The sequence below is a fragment of the Callionymus lyra genome, chromosome 6 (genome assembly GCF_982586985.1).
Source record: "Callionymus lyra chromosome 6, fCalLyr1.hap1.1, whole genome shotgun sequence".
In the NCBI taxonomy this organism is placed as follows: Eukaryota; Metazoa; Chordata; class Actinopteri; order Syngnathiformes; family Callionymidae; genus Callionymus; species Callionymus lyra.
In genome coordinates, this window is record NC_141823.1 from 19,006,711 (window position 1) to 19,031,350 (window position 24,640).

A 24,640-nucleotide genomic window follows, 5' to 3' on the forward strand; every position below is an offset into this window, starting at 1 on the left:
ATATTGACAGTAAAAGTGAAAATATTGCTGTCAGGTTTATATGCTTTTTGGCATATGTGTATTAAAAAAAGATCAGGTAAGATTTTCTTTTTGCAGAAGAAAAAAAAATTGCGATCCTGAAGATTTATAAAGTAAATAAAAACATGCAGAAATCTGTCTCAAATGAATGAGTCCTAATTGAGCAAAACCAGATTGGCAGAGAGAAAACAAATCCCTATGGTTACGTTACGATAAAAGTTTATCGGGCTTCACCTCAAGTGGTTTCCTTTCAGCAGAACTCGGCAAATTAATTTCATGAGTTTGTCTCTCTTTCTCTCTCCAGACAAGCTTCTGAGCAGCCTCCACCACCCTGTGTTTGTGTGGCAATTTCATGCTGACTAACACAAAGACTGCCCTAGAAATACACAATAATTATTGGAACTGTAGCTGTAATTTACAAAATTGCAGTGTTTCAAAACAACTTACTTTATAGACAAGCATCATCGATTCTGGCACTCAATTCGCAGCAGAAAACCAAAATGCACAAAAACAGGCATCTTTTTTAGATCAAATGTGAATGAGAATTTATTTAAATTTAAATTTGATACATACTTCAGAAATGTTAAAATAATAACACTAAACCTAAAAGCTAATGAATATAAATTAAATATCTATTTTTAATATTATCAAGACAGGTTTTCTTAATGAATATTTTAACTTTTTAATACTTTAATTTATTTTTTTGAAAATAAATGTAATATAAATTTGGGAAAGTTTCTATGTTACACTCAAAACAATTTATTGAATATTTTTTATTTCTTTTTTTTACTAGTGGTGCTATTGGACCAGGCAACTCCTTGATATTGATATTTGTCAAATCTTGTCAAACACATGTCTTGTTTAGGTTGTTATCAGGGATGAGTTTCTTTCCAATACGTTCTCAAAGTCACTGTTTAATGTTTAGGGTTCGTCTGCATCTATGATACTTGAAACACAAACATTCCACTTAATACAATTAGGTCAGCTTTCTTCTTACACATGTTCAACTGGAAGAGTTCATTTAGCAGTGGATGGGACTTTTTATGTGTAATAAATAATGAATTTCTAGAAATTAGCAACACAATTAATGACATTACTCATTGAATTAATTAAGATGAAAACAGTTAAACTTATCTATCTTCCTTATCTTCTTCGAAATACCAGGCCAAATTAAGGCTTTAGAAGAAAGCCTGTGATTACTGAATTGTTGGGGCACTAGATCTTTTTTTCCTTTATATTAAAAAACAACTGAACAATAAAAATAAAAACCTGATTACATTTATAAGCCTGTGTTTAGCCATTAAATGACTTGTTGATGAAAGAAAACTAAAACAAAGATAGCTACCACTTCAAAGTATCTAACTGTGACTTAATAATAAGTCAGTCAACAATTGTTGGTTTCATTTAATGCTAACCATCGTATTTAGAAAATTACCCTCCTGCAGAAAAGTCACTTTTCTCATGGATGGTCAAATACTTGCTCAGTGAAAGTCACTTCTTTAACATGTTTAAACGCTTCCACTGCTCGACACACATACATAAAGATCTCAACAAGAGTGAAACCAGACTGGGAGGACGGGACGTCTCACCTGGAGCCGCTTGGTTATCCTGTGAGTTCTTCACCAGCTTCAGGTCTGAGAAAGATTCCTGCAGCATATCAGGATGATAAGAGGCTTTGTATCACACAAGTGATAACCATCGTGTTCAGATTGAATTTGCCTGCCTCTCAGTGTGTCCACAAGAGAGATTAGAAAGGGTTTATTTGTGGAGTTGAGAGAATCTGTAATAGAAACAGTATCAGATGTATAACGGCTCTACAAAATGGTCCTTCAAGTCGTTTGTATTCAGCTGGGAAACGTATATTTACACTAATAATCATGGAACACACTGACACAAATATGTCTTCCCACAATAAAAAACATATTTAGCAAGTATCTTTTTTTCCTTCTCATTTTTCCTTATTTAACAGTCAACACATAAACAAGACCTTAAGTGCAATACAAATATAAACGTTTTATTAAAGTATTTCACTTGCATAATTCAATCAATGAATCAAATAAAACCACGTATAATCTTGTAGCCTTGCAGGGATGGCTTTTAAAGAAGTATATTAATGAAAACAGTTTTATAAACGAGTGGAATGAGTTAATCTTGTCATTTTGCAGATAATAACTGTAACTACTACCTAAGTATGAAACTTTTCAAATATTGTATGTGTAAGTGAATGTTCTAGTACATTTGTGCTGTATCTTGTTTTATATAGATACTGTATATACTGTATATATATTTTTTGCAAGAAGCTCATGTTACCATCTTTGTTTGTTCTTAACTTGTATTTAACCATCTTGACAGGTTTCTACACCCGGTCAAGATTCGGGTCACAATAGTGGGCGATCCTAATGTAGTTTGTCCATCTCTCTAGATTTCGAGTGCGAGGTGAGATGATAAAGGTTAACCTGATTTTTAAAAGTCATTAAACAGATTCACTCTTCTCAGGTCTCCGGACTAATGTTTCTGTGTCCCCTTGCACAACAATGTGCTTTACTTGACTTCAAACTGAAGTTTGGCCTCCAGCTTCCTCCTGTTGATGTTTTCACAAATGTTAGGTTACATCCTTTTTTTCATTTCAAGTTAATTTGATCAAGTCAAGTTATTTTGATCTGTTTTATGCTCTGTATGGGGTTCCTCATCAGGTCCACGTCTTGGAGTGGCGATTGAGAAGAGAGTAGTAAACCCGACACGTTTTCTAATTGTGTTGACAAACAAAAGACTGTATACGATATGGACGTAGATGTGGCATCAATAGCCTGTTACTGGTCAGACTCTGGTCTAGAGGCGGATCTCCTGGATTATGATAAGGTGAAACCACAGCCATTTAGTTGAAGCTACGACGTCTAATATCCGTTCAATCATCCATAAAGTTGAACACTACCATTATTTTTGCAATAAAATCCAAAAGGCAATTAAAAAAGTAAACCCTTGTACAGTTTGTTAATAGTTCAATATGCAGTTAAAGTAAGTACTTCTTTTTTTTCGCTGAATGTGCTCATGATTTCTGGTCTTTTTGCCACCAGCCTCTTTCTGATACTTGATGACCCTTTTTCATCTGGACACACTTAATCTGTGATCTCATCCCTCCTTTTTCTGCTCAGGAGTTCCATCAGGTTCCTGCTGATCACGGCTAGCACGGTTCAAGTTAGCTTTAGTTATCTTCAGTCAACGTGATGTAATCAGTGATGCAGTCCCTCATGTTATCAAAAAGAAAGTACCTCTCAGTCACATACATGTTGATCTCATCTTAGGTTGCAATTGTCAGAGACAGTGACTCTAAGTGGAGCTCTGTTTTTTGTAAGGAAGAATTTGATGGTTTCCATGAGCGACACTTGGATTGGACACTCTTCCTCAAGTGAGTTTATTTCAATTCTCTTCTAGATTTACTTCAACCTTTTGATTTGTAGAGATAATAACAAGGTTTAAATCTGAATGTGACAGTCTTCAATACCTTATTGACATATCAGCAACTAAATGGTCCAGAAATAAAGGTTCAGTTTAATAAATGAGGATATTAAATTTAGATTATTTAAGAGAATAGATGCTGTTTGCAGATGGTTTCATTTTAAACGATTGTCAGATAAAGTATACAGAGTGATAGACGAGGCTGTGTGATTTAAGTTAATCTCAACCAGTTGTTATTTATCAGGCAGATTTCATACATTCTGATTTGTGGATACCTACTGGTGAAAGAAGCTTTGGACTTGTGTCATCAAATGGACTATTTGTGTCTTACAGGAAAACCGTGGACAGTGTTTGTGTCTCCAGCTCAATCTGGAGGCTCAACAACAAAATCGGAGGATGAGGTCGTGGCTGTCGGTGTGTGTTCTAACATGTCTGGTACGAATTTTGAAAATATTACAGTTCATGATGTGGTAATACTATTATGAATTTAAATATCTATATCCTTTATATATTGGAACCTGGAAAACAGAAGTATTATATTAATTGATGTATCTGTTTGCACTTTTTAAAGGGGTCTGGGTTAAAAAATAAATTGTATTTCATTTTTTTGTAAATGCACACGTTTTGAAAAAGGAAAAATACTGAAAAATACAAAAACTATATTTATACACAATGTTGCCTCAAAGAAACAGGAAGAGCAATGTGAGTCATAATGGCTACAAGTTCCTCTAACGTTCAAATGTTAATTTTTTTTGTCGATGCTGCTCGTGAAAATAATAAGTTAAAGCCTAGTGTTTTCAGTGGGGGTTAAAAAAGGGTAATTCTAATTCAAAAATGTGATTTATTTTTCCTTTGCAGATGCAGGTTTGGGCAGACTCTTCTAGTGGAGAGCTACTGGTTAATCAAGTCCCTCTTGAGAAAGTGTTTTTGGACAAAAAGGACCACAGACCAGTCTTTACTCAGAGAGTGTTCTACGGTTCAGTTCCAGAGCTCTCACCTAAAGGTGATGATAAAAGTTGATGTTGTTTCGCTGTATGAGGTGTCAACTGAACAATATATTGAAAATCACTTTTAAGAATGACTTCATAAAATTGGAGAATGTTGTTAATTATTTTTTTTGTGGACTGAAATTCTAAATTTTAAACCAGAACTCCAAATTAAAAGCTGAGAAGATGTCTCAACTTGAAATAATCTCAAGACGACTGATGTTGTCAACAGGCACCATTGTAACTGCAACTGATGCTGACGACCAAAACACTGTTAACGCTGCCTTGGAATACACCATGATTGCCGAAGAGACCACTCCTCCGAACGTCCTCAATGAGAACATGTTTTTCACCTGGCATAAGTCTGGAAACATTCAAGTCATGAATGCTGTCCCACCTCAAGAGGTAGACCCATCTGACCCGACACTGCACTGAACCCTGAACATCTAAAGAACACCAGTTTAACTTAAAACCATTGTTTTCTATATCAGATGGTAAAAACGTTCAGACTGAGACTCAAGGCTACTGATCGAGGTGACTCAGGATTGACAGATGAAGTTGTTGCCATCATTAGTGTAACAGACGTCAACAACCATGGCCCTGAGTTCAGCCCAACATTGGTGAGAATTTTACAACAAGCGCACAATCTGTACTTACCAGTACCTTCTCTTCGTTCCAGTACCACATGACAGCTGTGGAGAACACACTTGGTGACATCGGCCGAGTGAACGTCACAGACGGAGATGAACCTGGAACAGGAAACTGGGAGGCAAAGTATTTTGTCTCTGATGACCCTCACGGGTATTTCAGCATAAGAACAGATGCTGAGACCAACGAGGGCATCATGAGTGTGGTGAAGGTACCAAGAATCCCCGTCAACAAGTGTACCTTAATGAGAGAATATGCCTTCAAATATGAAGATCTTTAAATATCTTGCATCCAAATTCTATGAAATTTTTCTCTACCCTATATTTTAGACACACATTTTCTGAATGCAGTTTAAAAGGATACATGTACATTTTTAATATGAGACAATATGTGATATCACCAGAGAAAAACAATTTTACATCAAGAGAGAATAACATTTAAAACGTTCTTCTTCTTCCAGCCTTTGGATATTGAGACTTTAAAGAAGCACCACTTGACTCTCCGTGTGGAGAACATAAACCCTTTGAGCAGCAAAGCTCCAAACGCTCCAGTGAGCACAGCCACTGTCATCGTCACGGTGGAGGTCGACCACTTTCCCCCTCAGCTCTCTCCGCTCACCGGCTCTGTCTGCAAGAATGGAGGGAACATGACTTCTGGTCTGGTTCTGGCTGCTGCAGATGAAGACCTTCTATCACACCCTGGACCCTTCTCATTTGAAATCCCTGAGGTGTCAATGGCAGACTGGACCGTCACTCAAGTCAATGGTGAGTAATGTAATCACTCTCTTGGTTAAAAGGCTCTTTTATTCTCACCTGTCCCAATGTGTTGGATCATTTCAGACACTCATGCAGTGCTGCAGCCTCGAGTACACCTGCAGCCAGGAGTGTACCAGGTCACAGTGATGGTGTCTGACTCTGGAACACTTCATGCCTCCGCTCAGGTCAACTTGACTCTCTGTGAGTGCGACTCTTCTGGTCACTGCCTGACAGAGACTACCCCGCACTCTGGTGTAGGAATAGGTCTGATCGTCCTCTTCATCATAGTCACTCTGGTGTTGATTCTCTGTAAGTTTGGTTTATATTTTGCTTACAAAATTCTCACACATGCTCACAAACACAATTGAATTTGATTAATAACTGACTTTTCTCATTTGCTAGCGGCTCTAGGAATTCATCGAGCAGTCACTACTCACAGAAAATACAACTTAAAACCAACTAAGGATGATGTAAGAATCATGCAGTGTACAGTTAACTATAAGTTAACTAAAGAGGACGTCGGTGTAACTGGTTTGTTCTCTGATGTCTTCAGGATCCGATGATCCTGCTGAGGTTCACCTCTCAGATGTTGAGTTTGTCTACCGATCAAAACTGTCTTTCATTAAAGTGACGAAGACACCTTTGAATCCCAAAAGTAAATACACGTCTAACCTAATTCTCTCTTCAGTGGCCGGGGGCAGGAGACAACCCCCTGAACGTGAGCAAGAGGGAGAAGAAAAATACCCCGAAATACTTGAGATACTACTCAGATAACTCCATCACCTGGGGGCAGGATCTCGTCTCCAACCCGGACCAACCTTATTCCCACTGAGAACCATGGAATCGGATTTTGAGGGGTTGATTTTCATCTCTGCGGCTTCACACTCAGTCACCAACTGCTTCATCTTTTGCTCGAGGTCATGGTCTGATAAAGCCAACCGAACACTTTTTATGCATTTCCTCACTTGGACAGACTAAAATAAAATGTTTTTCTTTAACAGGTGTTTTGAAGTCAGAATTTATTATTTTTCTCATTTCTCTACAATCACTAATGCCTGTAGGCGTGTCACAAGTATCGATAGTACACAATAAGTAGTTATGGGCTGATAAAACTTAATCCTCATTTTTTCAGAACCCACTATATGTCACTCTCTGCCAAATAATCAATGGCTTTGAAAAGCTATACTATTGAAACTTAAGATCATGTGTAAACTGAGGGCGCCACCTCCTGAGCTCTAAAAATAGGAAACTGCTTCATGAAGACGCATCAGCCATATGTTCAAACTACTCTGAGGCAGATGGACATTTTAGAAATAATCTAACCTGTGTGTAAGTCTTCAAAGTCTTCATGTATTTGAGTCAAAATCCACACTAGTCGTCAAATTGAGACGATACACTATGGTCCCGGGAAAGGAGCTACTATTACCTGAAATGTGAATTAATTCATAAGATAAACACGACTAACATAAAGAACACCATAAAGAAAACCAAAAGGCAATAATTATACAAGAAAAGGAAACACTCAAACATCGGCCACATTATTAGAAATAAACCTGATAAATGACATGGTAACTAATCGCATGACTTCAACAAAGACAATAACATCATAAAAAGCAAAAGGGTAAATTTTCTAGAAAATGTACTATACCTGGTTGATTGAAGAAGAATAGTCTGACAAAGAGGCAGAAAAAAATCCTCTCTCTGCTCATCTCTCAATCATGTAAATCTTGTATGTAGTAGAAAACATGTTATGCTTCTATGCGAAACATGACGTATGTTTAAGTACGTGTTTGTGTAGAGTTGTTTGCAAGACTGGATTATTGTCTCTTCCGACAAAAGACTGTCCCAGTCATGACCAATCTTGACACTTGTGACGGGCGAATACAAGTCATAATATGCATTTAGTTTATAAAGTGAAATTGTATTTTTTTTTTTTTAATTAGCCATTTTATAAAAAATTAAAAATAACACTTAACATGAGAATGCAATGGTATTTCATCTACTTGAATAAAGTGTATTTTCGAAATTATTACATTAAAAGCTTTAGTATATATTACATTTGGCCTCAGTTTCAATAAAATTTCATATAAAATATTTCCATATAAGGGTCATTTTAAAAAGGATTTTATTTTTAATGTGTGCCTTAAGTGGTAGTAAAGTCGCCAAGTATTTCATGCCAAAGCTTCAGTACAAGAAGGATGTTTCAGATGAGCACCATGGAGATGACAACAACTGAGCATCACTCACTAACTTAAAATAGACATACTATTTTGCCTACATTGTTATTATAAAAAATAAAACGTTTTACTCTGAAAAGAATCCCAACAACATGAGGGAGTAAAAATGAGTGAAATTGAATTTTGGGTGAACTATCACTTCAAGTGGTGGCATTGACATACACACAAGGCGTAACAAATATATTTTATTCAAATAAAATATCAAATAAATAGAAAGATAGACGGATAGATCGATAATTTGTCCAACAGTGATAACCCATCCATCCATACCTTACATCACTGATCTGATCCAGCCTTACACCCCAGCTCGGGCTCTGAGGTCTGTGGATCAGAATCTACCGATAGTTCCTCGCACACGGTTCAGGACCAGAGGAGAGAAATCCTTCCAGGTTGTTGCTCCTAAGCTTTGGAACGATCTTCCTCTCTCTCTGTGTTTGATGGATCTACTGACTCCTTCAAGAAACATCTTAAAACGTTTTTATTCATGCAGGCTTTTTCCTTGATTTTCTGGAACTCCTGTTGTGTTATCAGTTCTATCTTGCCCTTTAAAGTATATACTTTATTGAATAGTGTTTTGATTGTTTAAGCGCTTTGTGACCCTGGTCTGGAAAAGCACAATATTATACAAATAAAAATCACTTACTTACTTATTTACTTACTTCAAGAAACATCTTAAGACCTTTTTATTCGTGCAGGTTTTTCCCTGATTTTCTGGGACACCTGTGTCTTTCTCGGTGTTATCTTGATCTTTTTAGTATTTTTTTTTTATTAGTATTTTTGGATTGTTTAAGAGCTTTGTGACCCTGGTCTAGAAAAGCGCTCTATAAATACAAATTACTTACTTAGTTAGTTACTTGCAATCATCCATAAACACATGTAAAGACAATCAAATAAATACATATAAATTACTTACATAATTCAAAAGTTACCAACAAAATATGAAACTAAAAAGTGCATGTTAACCATGAGAAATATTCCGATATAATGGTAATTTAAAAAGGGATTAATTCCTTAATGAGTGTCTTAACTGGTTGTTAGATCGCCAAACCAATTGATTCAATTAAAAAACAATCATTAATCCACATTACGCCATCCACTTCCGTCAGTTTTGCTTTGAAATCACGCCTGATACTCTTCACCGGAACATATCGATCGGCTGCTCGAGTGTTTGTCCGAACACTGTCCCTTTAAACAAAACACTTGGAATCTTGGATTGCGCATGCGCACACTGTGTTTAGTTTTCTCCGAGGACTCGCCGAGACTGTGTGAGCTAAAGGAACTCCACCGCTGGCCGCTACTTCCAGACAGCGACTGCTTCTTTTTTTACCGCGACTGGAACACTTGGAGACGTTTTTAAAAAACACTTGGTTAAAGAATTGTAGGAAAAGAAAGTTGGAATCCGCCTGATAACACCATTGTTGTCGGCGCGACATCAACCGTAGCTCAGTCACGTTAGCAGACGTCGTTCTGTTAAAAACAGCGACGCGTATTTGTTGTTGTTGTTGTTGTTTATTTGAGGATAAACTCCCGCAGAATTGTGTTGGGATTTGTATGAACACACGCTGGGTCACACAGCGCGGTGGGGGATTCTCGCCCTGGCTGGAAGGTTTGTTTACGCGTTAAAATGGCTGCTGGAACATTTTTAAGGAGATTGCTCATGATTTAACGCTGCAGTCCATCTCTCATCCAAACTGAGCTTTATTTTTTTTTATCTCTCGTGGAAAAAAACAAATCTCTTTTCATTCGCTTCGATACAAGGTTTTGCGGTGTTTGGATGGGGATTTCCTTCCACTTCCACTCGGATGTATGCGGTTAAACCCGGTTGCTTTTGAAACGGATCGACACGACAACACGATCCACTGACACTGGATCAGTCCATCGAAGCTACAACTGTTCGAAGACGAGGCGAACAAAAAAAACCCCTGAAGGCCCCGGTCTGAGACCCGGGTTGACGGGGCTGAAGATGGACCCTGGCAGAAGAAAATGGGCTTCACGAGTCTCTACTCTGGGCCACCAAGTGCTCGGTAGATATCTGGCGTTGAGCGTCATGTTCTGCTCGGTGTTGGTGATCGACGCGTCGTCGCCGCCGGTCAAGACCTGCGACAAGAGCTGCCTGTCAGGGAAGTGCATCAACGGATCCTGCATCTGTGACCGAGGATGGGTGGGAGACCAGTGTCAACACTGCCAGGGACGGTTCAAGTAAGAGTCTTTTTTACCCCCCTGTGACAATCCCAGGTCCTGTCATGTACTTCACATGAGAACATGATGCTTGTCTATTTGCTCTAAAGTTGATCGATATTCCATTTTCTTCCCCTCACTGTGATTTTTGACTGGATTGATTTTGAAAAGATGAAACATACGTACACATATTACAAAAGCATTACGTAAACAATGCAACAACAGCTGTAATAAATAAATGATTAATGCACTTCTAAAGTCTCCAGATTGTGGTTGCGGTTCCAGATGCCTGGATATAAGAGATGGATGACATTTTCACTGCCTGATCATTGATCATAAATTTGCAGTTCAATATTTTACACAAATCATTACTTTATTATTTTTGTTTTAAAACCTTCTATATCTCGCAGGTAAAATACATCTTCTTGTTAAAAGTACAATTAAAAATAACCTTATGGATTTATGGTATGAACATAATGTGTGTATATATATATATATACAGTATACTGAAGTGATTTAACTCAAATATATACTTTTAACTAAACTGTTTTTTATTTATTTGAGACTATATCCTCCTTACATCACTGATCTGATCCATCCTTACACCCCAGCTCGGGCTCTGAGGTCTGTGGATCAGAATCTGCTGATGGTTCCACGCACACGACTCAGGACCAGAGGAGAGAAATCCTTCCAGGCTGTTGCTCCTAAGCTTTGGAACGATCTTCCTCTCTCTCTGTGTTTGATGATCTACTGACGAAAAACATCTTAAGACGTTTTTATCTGTTCAGATTTTCCTTGATATTCTGGAACTCCTGTTGTGTAATCAGTTTTATCTTGCCCTTTAAAGTATATACTTTATTGAGTATTGTTTTGATTGTTTAAGCGCTTTGTGACCCTGGTCTGGAAAAGCGCTATACAAATAAAAATTACTTACTTACTTATATTTTTTCTAGTTATATCTGGCAAAGCTCTGCATCATTGTCAACCATCCATATTTCAGAATAATTAGTCTATGTTGAAATGTACATGAAAGGTAAATAAAATGGCTGGGGTGGAATTTCGGAGGATTCAAAGTTGGAGAATTAAAACCGCTTACTAGCCATTCTGTTTCTGATTGCAGATATCCATTCTATTTTAAATGAACAACAATTTTGGTCCTGATGTTGCAGGAATCTAAACGTGTCAACAAAGCCAGCAGGAGTAGATTGGCTAGAACAGCAGTCAGGAATGTAAAAGTCTAAGATAAGGATTTTCTCAAATGCTGTCGTTGATAGTTTGGATTTATGTGGTCTGTAAGACCAAGGTCAGTACTTTTGAGTTGATGATAAAGCTGAGGGATTATAAGGACATAAAGGTTTGATTTAGTGTGGAAATACATTTGAAACAGTCATTATAAATGACGGCTACCCTCCATCCTCTGCTCAATTGTCCTATTGTTGTTTTCAGAGGGTTTTGCTTTTATTATTGGAAGGAATCTTTTGGTGTCTGTGACAGTATGAGTTATCGAAGTAAGCAAGAAGTACCTAGTTACTAGGTAAAGGTAATTAAAAAAAGTTCTTTCCTCTAAACCCAATTCCATAACTTTATTAGTTAATAATAAACGTATTTACTCAAAACAGGAGTGAAGAAAATGCTCAACTTATTTTTATACTAGATGATACTAAACATTTTTCAATTGTAACTCGCATTGATGGAAATTTTCATTGATTGCTTTTAACTACAATCTAGTTTACTGTCTAACACAGTTGAACATGTATGTTAGATCATTACAATGGGGATTCACTTTTGCTTTAAAGTAAAAATGTGATCATTTTCTCTTTCCTTTCTAATTTCTATTAATTTTGAAATGTACTATTTGATATTGTTATGAAGTTATCAGTGTTCAAGATTGAATATGTAACAGATTAACGCTGTCACCTATTATACAAAGACTAGCATCAACCATAAAACTGATAACTTAATGCCTCTTCTGAATGCTACTTGTTAAGGAACATTGTTAAGGACATTTGGTAAATCAATGGCCTGTGACCTATCCTGCTGAACGAATTTCGGCCCCTTGTGTGATTGAGTTTGACATTGCTGGCATAGCAGCATGACATTTATTTGATGTCTCTTATTGTTAAAATAAACTTTTTAATTATTATCGTTTTTTTTAAATTGTGCTTCAATCTATAAACATTTGAGTTTCTTCTGTCCTGTGCTTTTGAAGGCGTCATAGCCATTCCCACGTTACACTCGTAGGTGTTTTTAATTGAATGTGGTGTCTAGTTTTTAACGTTATTATCAATAGCTGCTTCATCCTGCGCTTAGATTGAGAATGTAGATTAATAGATTAGTAGGTGGAGTACAATTCTCAAATTTGTTATAGTTCACCAACTGTTGGTAATCTTTACTAAAGCGGAAGCTACATGTAATATAAGATTGACTTTATTAATCCCTCTGGAGATCTCTTTCAGGAAATTGGGTGGGATACTCAATATATGTAACATACACATATATATATATATATATATATATATATATATATATATATATATATATAAAATGTAACATATATTGAGTACCAATAAACCCGTCTAATTTCTTGGATTTCTTCTGTGACTCCACACGCTCAATTGGTGACTGTTTTCTCATGTCTTCTTCCAGGTTGACGGAGCCTTCAGGATATCTGACGGATGGTCCTATCAACTACAAGTACAAAACAAAGTGCACCTGGTTGATAGAGGGACAGTGAGTACCTTTTTATGAATTATTAAGACGGTATCGTCCCTTCTTTGTCTAGTGTATTACACACAGTTTAGTGAGCGGGTAGAGGTCCCTCTGGTGTGAAAAGGCCCCCACAGTATGTTAAAGCTTCCAGACTTCCAGCAGAAACTGAGTCAACACTTGTTGGTCTGAGTGGAAAACCCCTCCAATGTCGGAAGCAAACAATGTTACTATAGAAAAAGACATTGTACACAAGATGCTGGAGGAAGGACAGGGTGGTGGAAACATAGCGGGAAATGGAATAAAGGACCTTTGCTAAAAAAAACCCATGGAACTTGGAGGCATACAGCATCTGCATATGGAGAGTTCCTGGGTGTTTTGACACCCCTACTTCTCCTGATCCCCTGAAGTGACTACCTGGCACAACCTTTAGGGCACCTGTCGGATGTTTGGCAATGAGTGACATAAGTTGGGGATCTACCCTACATGTTAGTGTTCAGACCTGACTCCTCCCCTCTGTATTGAAGTAGGCGTTCAGCAGGACGAGGTTAAGCCTTGAATTTCATCAGAGCCAGACTGAGTTTCCGTTGTCCAGCTGGATATCGTTTGGAACTTGGGAAAAGCGACACTGGGTTGTTTTCTCAACATTGGAATGGAATGAGAGTGAAAGTTAAAATAGGAAGGCAGCGTTTTGGCTAATATGTAGGCAATGTGAACCAAGGGACCAAGGCCGTCCCCAGGGAAGCTATGAGATATTTCTTAGGAAAATACTCAGTTTTTTTATGCTGTTTCACCTGTCGATGACATTATCAAGACAGTTTAGAGCAGCTTTGATGCCATGACAATCCCCAATTATTCATCGCCACTGGTACATTGAGCTGTGAATTATGACGAATGTTCTATGGTGAGGAAATACTTCTTGTCTAAAATATATGATTAAACCACTGCAATGCGGTGTCTTCATTCCCACTCAGAGGTGGAGGCGATCCAGTAAAATGTCAAAATGAACATTGTAAAACAGTGCAGTGATATCTAAAAATAACGAGATGGAACTTTCTCCCTTGTCTACAGCCAAAATGAGATCATTGGTTTTGTTTAAAAGGTCTGTCTGTGTGTTTGTCTGTCTGTGTGTGTGTGTGTGTGTGTGTTTGTGTGTTTGTCTGTCTGTGTGTGTGTGTGCAATGTGCTGAGCTAAAGGCAGTCTGGAATCTTTCAAAAACACATAATACACTTAATATAAAACATGTTATAAAGGCATACATTTTTCTACGACCTTAGCTATGGAAGAGAGGTTTGGAGATCGATTCTTTTGAAAACTGATCTTGACCATCAGAAATTGAATGATGAATGAAAATCCTGGACCCATCTTTGATGCATGAAAAATGGGAGCTTTTTGCTTTTGTTCACTATATATAAAATTCTAGAGTTCTTCTCATTTCTTTTTTAAACTTCCATTTTTATCAATCAGAAAAGAACTAGAAAAAAATGAATCCATCTCATGATCTCAAGACTTTTCTCTTTTCCTTTCCCTTGCAGTCCAAATGCTGTCCTCCGGTTAAGATTTAACCACTTTGCTACAGAATGTAGTTGGGACCATGTGTATGTCTACGACGGAGACTCCATATATGCTCCCCTGGTTGCTGTTTTCAGGTGACTTTTTAATGTCTAGTAACAAATACATCTAATGGTTTCAAATGTGTCTAAATAATTGATGCCTTTTCCTCCAGTGGTCTTGTTGTACCTGAAGTTCATGGCAATGAGACGGTCCCTGAGGTGGAGACGTCCTCGGGCTACGCACTTATTCACTTTTTCAGCGATGCAGCTTATAACCTGACAGGATTTGAAATCTTCTACTCGTGAGTATCTAGGGGAGAGCAAATCAAACATCCCTGCCTTACAAACTACCTTCAAAATAATTATTTTAGTTAGTTTTTTTAATTGACAGACTACTCATTTGGTAGACATTTGTGTGAATCTTAAGGTTTATATTTTATTTAATTCTGCCATATTATCTGCCAAGTCTACATTTGGAATCTACTGATGAATCATGGCCATTTTGATTGCTCTAAAGAAGAATATCCTGTTTTTTAATGTAATGTTTTTGTATTTTGTAAAAGTCAAATTAATTCAAATCAAAGTTTCTAGTACACAATAACAAACATAATGCTGACACAGTTCAAGTTCCCAGTACTGCTGTAGTTTTACTTCTTGGAGAACACTTTTTTTTTATCTCAAAGATAGTACACTCAAACTCGTATTTTACTCAACTTGTTTTTATCCAGGAGTTTTCCTTCAAACAGCAGACAAATATGTAGATCACATCCTTGAATGCACTGCTAAATGAGCTAGGCCAAAATCTGAGATACTAAATAATATATCAAACAGAACAGGTCAATATTAGTGATAAATATATATATATACAATTATATCACTTGAGTTTTATGTTGAATAACTAACCTCGTGTTCACATTTAAGATTTGCTGACAAGACGAGACATTATAAATCGACTTCAGACTAAAACATTTTTTGTATTGTGTTTATACTAGTTGATACCAAATGTGCAGTCATAATATTGTGAAAGTGATTAAATGACAATGCCTGTCTTTTGCATTTTTAATCAATCTTGTTTGGTGCGTTTGCTAGAAAATTTATAATCTCAGGATTGACTTTGTTATCGGTTGAATACAATAATCTAGATTTTTTTTCTAAATGTGACATATTTACCAATACTGGAAATAGTTTTTTGGTTAATAATAAATGATTGTGTTACTCAAGATCATAAAGTGTTGGAATACTGTTTTCCTTCAGGGTTAACTCCTGTCCAAACAACTGTTCCGGACATGGCAAGTGCATCCCGGGAAACTCTGCTGCTAGTAGGGTGTACTGTGAGTGTGACAAGTACTGGAAGGGGGAAGCCTGCGACATCCCCTATTGCAGGAACAACTGTGGCAGCCCTGACCACGGCTACTGTGACCTCACAGGGGAGAAGTTGTGTGTCTGCAATGAAAGTTGGCAAGGTAACAATTGTCTCTTTCACTCACTCTAGACATACACTTGTAATATAAAATGTTTTCTGGGCCTCATCATTAAGCATAAGGATCTTTCAGATTATTAAATTGATGAATTAGAAAAAAAAAGTTTTTTTAGATTGTAGCTTATAAATAATTATTGTTTTGCCTTCCCTCTGTCCTTAAACAGTATTAACGTGACTTTAATAAAAACAATATTGAATTAAATAAATTGATACAAATGTTTACTGTATAATTAGAGTTTTCGTTGTTTTAAAAAAATGCATTTTTCTTATTATACAGAAAGCTGGCAGTTTCAGATTTTCCTGAAATCCATGCACTGATAAATATTTTCTTCATCATCAGAAGATGGGCAATGGCCCTTAATAAGTAAACCTGCTTAATAGACATGTTATAAATGACTACAATTGCATAATTTATTGTTACTTTTTCCAATGATGCTAATGAATATCGTTATTTTATTACTGTACTGCTTATTTTTGTGTTATCATTTTAACATGGAGTCAAAATTGTTGTCCACATCGATTTGAAAGTTCCATTCAAATATGTAATTGAGACTATATACAAATATTACACTATTATATTAAAATAATCATTATGATGTGAAACAACAAATATATATTTGTCAACAAAAACTTGGTCTGTTCTAAATCTTTTTATCTTGTCCCCATTGTGTAATGGTGCAGGTCCGGACTGCTCCCTAACTGTGCCTTCTACCGAGTCTTACTGGGTCCTCCCGGGCGTCAAGCCCTTTGGGACATCACTGGGTCGAGCTTCCCACAAGGCTGTGGTGCAGGAAAAGGTCATGTGGGTGGTCGGTGGATATTCATTTAACTACAGCTCCTTCCAGATGATTCTCAAGTAAGATTTACGATTTTTCTACTTTATTTTTATGTAAAAAGTAAATGTCATCATCAATAAAATAGGTTTATTTTCCTGTTATTGAGTTGATGGACAACTTTTTAGGTATTAGTTGAAATGATGACACACCCAGCCTTCTCATCTTTAAAGTATGCTTTAAATCTAGCATCCTGGCAGGCCTCCCTTTTTTCAAAAGCTTTATTTTCTCTCTTTTTGTTATTTTCCTTTTCCTTGTCCTTTTCTTTACCCACTATAAAGGCTTGCCATGATTTATGGTCTGGAGTAGTAAATCCAAATGTGGACTGTATATCTTCTTGCAGGGCGTAGTTACTGGTTTGGAAGTTAGGGATTTTCCACATATGTGTAAAGATTAAGTCATCATACACTTAAGCGTTAACAAATGCGATTCATCATTATCAGCCCATGATTTCACTTCCACAAATGCCTAATATCTTCTGTTATTTTGCTGCGCTCCACAGCTACAACCTGGACAGTGGCATCTGGAACACGGTGCCAATCAGTAGTGGCCCAGCACCAAGATATGGCCACTCGCTGTCCCTTTTTCAGGTAAAAAAATATTGTATGTTTATAAACATTAAACTGTCTTAATGTATGCACAATAAACAAACCTATTATTTTATGTTTTGTCCTTTTAATTTGCCAGTTGAATAGCTTCTAATTCTAATTCTTCTCTTTAATTCATGTTTTACTCATTGTGGCTTTTAAATAAGTTGTCGTCCACCTCTCTGTGTCTCCCTCTTCAGGAGGACATCTACATGTTCGGAGGTAAACTGGAGACTGGCTACGGGAATGTCACTGATGAGCTCTGGGTGTTCAACATTCCGAGCAGAACTTGGCAAAAAAGAAACCCTGCTCTTGGTCCACATGCTCAGGCACAGATCTATGCAGTGGAAGGCCACTCGGCCCATTGTGTCCTGTTGGATGCAAGTGAACCTGTAATGCTGGTCATTTTTGGCTACTCTCCCATCTACAGCTATGTCAGCAATGTACAGGAGTACCATCTTAGTGAGTACATTTATTTTTTCCTTTTGGGTGTGAACACAAGATGCTGTATATCAACTAAGCAAATATATAATACATGTACACCAAAAGCGATGTAAGAGAACGGCAGCTTCTCCAGTAGCTCCATAGCAACGATCTTTGACGTTCTGGTTTTAATCAATAATACCTTAATTCCCGATGGAGATCTCCGGTGGTATTTATTAGGTCTATCCAATCTAATCAAATTTGTCATCTGTTTTTTATATTTATTTAAACAAAAAGGGCTAGTCATTTAAAAAGTTGATCTCTTTGTCTTGCTAGTATGATGAAGCCTCAAGAAAAACTGCAAAAGTGCATTTTAGTAAGATAGTAAGCAAGTAATATTATTATTACTATTATATTTATATTTTTATATAGCGCCTTTTGTAGGCCATGCTCACAAAGCACTTACTCAACAGAACAATAAACAGTTAAAATACAAAAACTTTAAAATGTCCAGACAACAAAGTAACAAACACAGCAGCCCCAAGATAATTAAGAAAAGCCAGCACAAATAAATGGGTCTTAAGATGCTTCTTGAAGGAGTCCGTAATCGCAGAGGGAGAGGAAGATCGTTCCAAAGCTTAGGAGCAACAGCCTCACCTCTGATCCGGAAGCGTGTGCACGGAACCATCAGCAGATTCTGATCCACAGGCCTAAGAGCCCGAGCTCGGGTGTAAGGCTGGATCAGATCACTGATGTAAGAAGGAGCCTGACCATTAATAGCACTGAAAATTAAAATCTGAATTTTTAAATTTGATCCTGAAAGAAACTGGCAGCCAATGCAGAGTTTTAAGGATTGGGGAAATGTGAGTTCTCCCACTAGAGCAGAGTTTTGTATTATCTGCAGGCAAGACGGCGACTTATTGTTTAGACACCATTTTGCAGAGTTTAGAGATTTGCCTCAATTGAAGGCAGTGTTGCAATAGAGACATGTCTTTGTCAATTAACACCCAGGTTTCTGAGGCTCAGTTTGACAGACCTCCCCAAGTCCCCCAAGTACCTGGAGTTATATTATTGGGGGAAATATATATAATATAATATCATTTTGGGGTTGTCAACATTTACTGTATACCAGTAGCTGAAAAGTTTTAACTCAAACATATAACTTATGTTTATATTCTTTCACAGAAACTAACACATGGACAGTGCCAGAGACCAAAGGTGCTGTTCCTCAGGGAGGCTACGGCCACAGCAGCACGTACCACAAGGAAAGTGGCAGTGTGTTCATTCATGGAGGCTACAAGGCGTTACCAGCAAACAAATATGGCCTTGTTGATGACCTGTACCGCTATGATGTCAGCATGAGGACATGGTAAGACGATTTTGTTGTTGTTTTTTTTATTAATCTAATGTACTTCCATCCATGATGATGCAGGTATATCCTAAAAGAGAGCGGCTACCCTCGATACCTGCACTCAGCAGTGCTGCTCAGTGGGACTCTGCTGGTGTTTGGTGGAAACACCCATAATGACACATCACTCAGCAATGGTGCCAAGTGTTTCTCTGCGGATTTCCTTGCCTATGATATTGGTACGAGTCCTTTATTCATGTATATGCTGCCAAATAATGTTTGTCAAAAAGTTGACTTTTCTGTTCAAAAGGGGCACTGTAGATCAATATTGATTATCTTAGAATAATTTTTCATCTATTTTGATCAATACAGAGCACTTATATATTTATGCACTCAAGTATTTTCATTTTTATTATCATATACATTTAACATTTCATTTTAATTATTTGCTTCCTTTTTACAAGATTTTATCACCAAGCTCAATTAACCTGATGGATGTATTTTATTTTCAATCTTAATCCCCAAAAGGTAAAGTAAACAAAAAAATGTAGATTAGAGAAAAATGCTCTTGACCTCATAAAATGCATTTTTGTATTTTCTATTGTTCTATATGGAAAAATACAGGGTGATATAAATGTTAAAACACTGGATAAGCTCTGAAAGTGAAGAAGTTAAAAGGTATGCAGTCACGGGTGACTACTAGTCATCAGTGGTAACCATAATTTAAACACACATTATCAACAAAAGCAATTTACTACTGAGCATGTATTTGTTTTACTAAAAACATTTGGGTTAAAGCGAAAATATGATTTGATGAAAGAAAACTGCTTACTTGCTGTAGAAGTTTGATCATATTCCTACAATTGTTTCCCAGCTTGTGATGAGTGGAGACTCCTTCCGAAGCCCAATCTACATCGCGACGTCAATCGCTTTGGACACTCTGCTGTGATCAGCAACGAGTAAGTCACTGTTTGATCTGTAATTTCAATGATGGCTCGGCATGTAAGGGGTAATTTTAACATCAGCCTTCAACTACTTTAAGGAATTATATGTAATTTATTTCGAAGCAGAACGTCACTTCTTTCATTGTCCAGTTGGAAATGTGTCCCTGTAATAGGGTGTGTTTTGCCTGTGGCTACAGTTTTCTACCACCTCTTAAGGGAATATGTGGCATGACAACCATTACAATTTGTGGATGCTCATTTAACATTTCCTTGGTAATATGTGAAATCTTTTTTAAGAAATCTCTAACCAAAAATAGATTTGGTAAACGACTCTTGCATTTAAAACATTGAAATCTCTAGGCCCACTTTTACAATTCACTGATTGGTCAGGATCATGTATCAACCGTGTCTGTGTGTGCCTTCAACCCAGAGACTGCACTGAGAAATGCTTAGCCCATCAGATTACAAGCGTCCCTTAGAACAGGTGAAATCAAATTATGAAATACAACACTCTAATCAACGTATCCTTGTCTTGACTGGTTTTGCAATTTCCCTTTTTCAATCAGAAGTGACTGGGTGAAAAAAGAAACTGAATGAAAATTACACAGCAAGTCTCGACGGATGTAGATTTCTTGTGTTATGCACATTTATTAGAGATTAATGTGGCTGGTTGTTATGAGACATGAACCGTGCCTTATGTGGAAGATGATTAGGTTAGAATGATACGAAAGATAAAGCCACCTACATATTAAGTCTTTACTTCAGTTCCACACAAGGTTTGTTTAAGTAACTGAGTCTGTTCTGCTCTATTTGTCTGTCATCACCAGGTCCATGTATGTGTTTGGTGGATTCTCGAGTATGCTCCTCAATGATGTGCTAGTGTACCGACCCACAATGTGCCAGGCCTTTTCATCTGAGGAGAGATGTGAGAGCGCCGGGCCGGGGGTCCGCTGCATCTGGAGCAGTGGCCGCTGTCTTCCCTGGCACCCAGTTAGAATGAACGGAAGCCTCACTCCTGCTCCCTTCTGTCCACCAAAGCCTGGTCAGAATAACAGTCTTTTTTACCACACGTATCTGACTTTTTTACCCACTCACAGTTCATCACTAGTTAAAATCCTGTAGCAATAGTATGATGTTTCTCTCTTTTGTCCTATGGTCACATATATTGAACTCATTAGATCGGGAAACTGTTATCTAAATTGCTTTCTACATGTGTATGTAGTGTATAAATGGCACAATAGTAACAACAATATCATAAAATTCAGATGAGTAAATAAAATGGCACTTAAGAGTTATTAAGCCATTGATGATCCAGTGGATGTATTTTCAATTGCTGTACATTTTCTGTGTGTCCTACCCTCGACAACATTAGTACTGATCCCACGTACTTGAACTCATGTGTTTACACCACCTCCTACATCTCTCATTTTCAAACATGTATTCCGTTCTCTCCGGCTCCTCCTTGACCTCCTCTTGACTCTCACTACTAATCAAATGTTGTCAAAAATAATGACTCCTACAGAGTGACTCCTAATCTCCCTAATCTTTTCCGTGAGTCTGATCATAACCATCACACGTAGAAGAGGTAAAGTTATACTTCTTTACCTAAAGTCTCACCACTTACCACTCTCCTCACACATGCATACTTCTTTGAAGCTGCTGATTTTCTTTTACAACAACAACTCCTCTATACAGACGCTGTCTATAGATATACAAAGACTCTGCTCTTTCTGACCTTCAAAAATGTCTCTCAGCATCTAAGCTCTGTCGTGCTTTTTCTCTGCATAAAACCATTCCACCTCTCACCGATTGTGACCTCCTGTTAACTAAAGTATTGAACGAGTAAATAGAAAGCAGAATATTGAAATGTCTTCCTTCTCCCATTCAACTGAATACCATACTGCTATCATGGCAGTACAGTTTTATTTGCAACTACAAAATGGATTCCTCAAAGGCGCTGTAAGTGAACTGCCTCTCCAGTAGCTCCATAGCAATGATCTATAACTTTCTGGGTTTAATTAATAATTCATTTTACCCAATTTCCCGAAGGAGATCTCCAGAGGGATTCATAAAGTCTATCCATCTATGTCCAGAAGTCACTTTTGGCGGCTTAGTATCTGATATGAAGCAGTGTTGTACTTGACTCGTGATACCAGTTTATTTTTGTAATTACATATGAATCCAAGCATTATATTCCGAAGATAAGCAAATAGAAACACCATCCATTAATGCTTTCATGTCGATGTCTTTGTTAATTTAAGTTTATCTCAAAATTATTTTCAGATTAAAAATATTGATTACTTAAAAAAAAAATCTTATATACTTGCACATATGCACAACAAATTTAACAAATCTCTATGAATGTACCAATACATAACAAAGCCAAGCAACCTACCTAGAATTTCAGTTTTTTTAATGTTTATTTGTGAGGGTCTGTGGGGACCATGAGGTTGTCTTCTTTACCTCACATTCATACCTTATATTAATGATTAAAAGCAATTTAGTAAACTTCAATACACTGCCTAACTTAACTTATTTTCACAAGTGTATTATTATAAATGCTTTTCTAAAATCTGATTTTCTTTATTTCATACCCTCCAGCGTCAGCCGATGAGCGGTGCTACAGGTTCTCTGACTGTGCCAGCTGTTCTGCCAATACCAATGGGTGCCAATGGTGCGATGAAAAGAAGTGCATCTCGGCCTCGAGCAACTGCACCGCTGTAAGTAGTCCACAAGGGGGCGGTTGAGCACGTGTAATGTGGCCAGTCAGGAAAGTGATGTCACAAATACCTCCAGATGAGTTGCATATTTTATTTTAGAGAACAACAAACACTGATTTGATTTTATTAGTCAGAAGAAACTTAAACATAGGATTTCTGCTCAATTGATGGTTTATATGTAAAGGGATTAACTAATAATGGCATGAAGATAAAAGTAAATCTTTTGGTGGCTTAATGATTTGATGTAAATGTAATTGTCTGTTTTGACATTTTCCAGAGTGTCAGGAACTTCACTGAGTGTCCAGCACATAATGAGTTAGTGTGCAGCAAACTGGCAAACTGCAAGAGCTGTTTGTTGAACCTCAACTGCCAGTGGGATCAGAACCAGTCAGAGTGCCATGCTCTCCCTGGTAAGACACTGAATCGTCATTATCTATTGATATTAAAGTGATTGACACTTTTGTTTTTTATCCAGAGGTGTTCAGTTGTTTACCAGATGATTGTGGCAGCAAAAAAAAGGACTTTACGCATGTATTTATACTTAGGTTCTTTTTCAACGATTGTTTGTTTTCACACAAGGCTAAACCAGATATGAAAGATAAAACAAACCGCAAATCTGTTTGTTTGACAAAGTCAGAACGCGACAGGCACGTACAACAATGTCCTTGTCAGGCAAATTGATTGTAGCTTTTACCCTGCGGTGGGAGCTGAGGAGGAGCGGCTATATACCCTTGTCTATTGAAGAGCCATTTGTCTGTGCCTCCAATATAGAAGGAGTTGACTTTGCCGTGTATTTTTATTTTTCCTTTGAACCCAATTTCTCATACTGGGTGCTGCTTTCAATTGTTGTGTGGATCCCACGGTTAGTTCTTCTAACAACTATGCCATCCTCAGTAGCTCCACTTATTTATGAATTCCTTTATTTGTGATAGCAGAATATCTGATGCAGGCACTCTTTTAATGTATAGTTACTTTCCATTTTATATGTTTATTGTGCCTTTGTCAGAATATATATTTTTCTTATTGATTTTTTGCCAATGCATTATGTTCTCATTTGACTCTGTTGCATTTACATGACCCTACTTGGTTTGAAATTACGCAATTTTCTGTGTTTTAATCTATATTAATTATTCTTAAATGTATTAGGTTTTATTAGAACCAAGTTTGGGCTGAATATATGGTTATATCTCTTTATTTTTCTATGATTTGTATCCTGTTGCAAAAACAACAAGTATAAAGTTAAAGCACTTGCTTTCTGGTTTTCCAGTCGTCCCTTTGAACCTTTCCCAGCATGTTTTAGTTGCTTTTTCATCCCCTCATTATTCTTTTTGTGCTCTCCAGCTCAGCATTGCAGCGAGGGCTGGAGTCAAGTGGGCGATGCTTGTCTGAGGATCAACTCTAGCAGGGAGAGCTACGACAACGCTCAGCACTACTGCAAGAACCTGAACGGAAACATAGCCTCCCTCACCACCTCCAGCCAGGTGGACTTTGTGCTTGAGGAGTTGAAGAAGTTTCAGGAGCAGGGCAAGGTAACCATTTAAAAAGAGCCTTCTGATGGTATCTGAAAACATTCTTTGACAGGAAAATTATTGAAGCATTCTTGTTCCACACAAAAGTTTTCTTGAAGAATTTGATGGCAGCTGCTTCTGGATAGTCACCATGTCTATTGTGGTCCTTTCTTTTATATCTGACAAATCAAACCATTTCCAAATCACCTAAATACTGAAGACAAATGAAAAATCTATAAAACTTCCTTTTTTTTTTTCT

The 24,640-nt window shown here is 37.3% G+C and overlaps 2 protein-coding genes across 2 annotated transcripts in view; both read left to right on the plus strand.

Moving 5' to 3' along the window:
* Window positions 1-2,799: 2,799 nt before the first annotated feature.
* Window positions 2,800-6,695, plus strand: LOC148077079 (cadherin-15-like). Its single transcript, XM_087793203.1, has 10 exons — window positions 2,800-2,877; window positions 3,838-3,888; window positions 4,333-4,477; window positions 4,693-4,865; window positions 4,952-5,080; window positions 5,140-5,319; window positions 5,569-5,872; window positions 5,948-6,127; window positions 6,417-6,490; window positions 6,552-6,695. Exons 1-10 carry the CDS (start codon window positions 2,800-2,802, stop codon window positions 6,693-6,695), a joined length of 1,458 nt encoding a protein of 485 aa, XP_087649329.1.
* A 2,654-nt stretch (window positions 6,696-9,349) lies between these two features.
* The window catches only part of atrnl1b (attractin like 1b), a 28,672-nt gene continuing 13,381 nt past the window's right edge, over window positions 9,350-24,640 (plus strand). Inside the window, exons 1-15 of the mRNA XM_087794062.1 lie at window positions 9,350-10,299; window positions 12,925-13,008; window positions 14,521-14,634; window positions 14,712-14,840; window positions 15,793-16,001; window positions 16,700-16,874; window positions 17,354-17,441; window positions 17,639-17,900; window positions 19,047-19,230; window positions 19,294-19,448; window positions 20,084-20,168; window positions 20,981-21,195; window positions 22,755-22,873; window positions 23,151-23,283; window positions 24,215-24,402. Of these exons, the coding sequence (XP_087650188.1) occupies window positions 10,064-10,299; window positions 12,925-13,008; window positions 14,521-14,634; window positions 14,712-14,840; window positions 15,793-16,001; window positions 16,700-16,874; window positions 17,354-17,441; window positions 17,639-17,900; window positions 19,047-19,230; window positions 19,294-19,448; window positions 20,084-20,168; window positions 20,981-21,195; window positions 22,755-22,873; window positions 23,151-23,283; window positions 24,215-24,402 (2,376 nt within the window). The 5' untranslated portion in view covers window positions 9,350-10,063. The remainder of the gene's footprint in view (window positions 10,300-12,924; window positions 13,009-14,520; window positions 14,635-14,711; window positions 14,841-15,792; window positions 16,002-16,699; window positions 16,875-17,353; window positions 17,442-17,638; window positions 17,901-19,046; window positions 19,231-19,293; window positions 19,449-20,083; window positions 20,169-20,980; window positions 21,196-22,754; window positions 22,874-23,150; window positions 23,284-24,214; window positions 24,403-24,640) is intronic.

What these genes read in the sequence shown, in the direction of transcription:
- LOC148077079 (XM_087793203.1), top strand. Translation starts at nt 2,800, where the DNA reads ATGGACGTAGATGTGGCATCAATAGCCTGTTACTGGTCAGACTCTGGT. An exon ending in TCCAGAGCTCTCACCTAAAG is followed by an intron (nt 4,478 to 4,692) that starts GTGATGATAAAA and finishes TGTTGTCAACAG; the next exon opens with GCACCATTGTAACTGCAACT. An exon ending in CAAAACTGTCTTTCATTAAA is followed by an intron (nt 6,491 to 6,551) that starts GTGACGAAGACA and finishes TTCTCTCTTCAG; the next exon opens with TGGCCGGGGGCAGGAGACAA.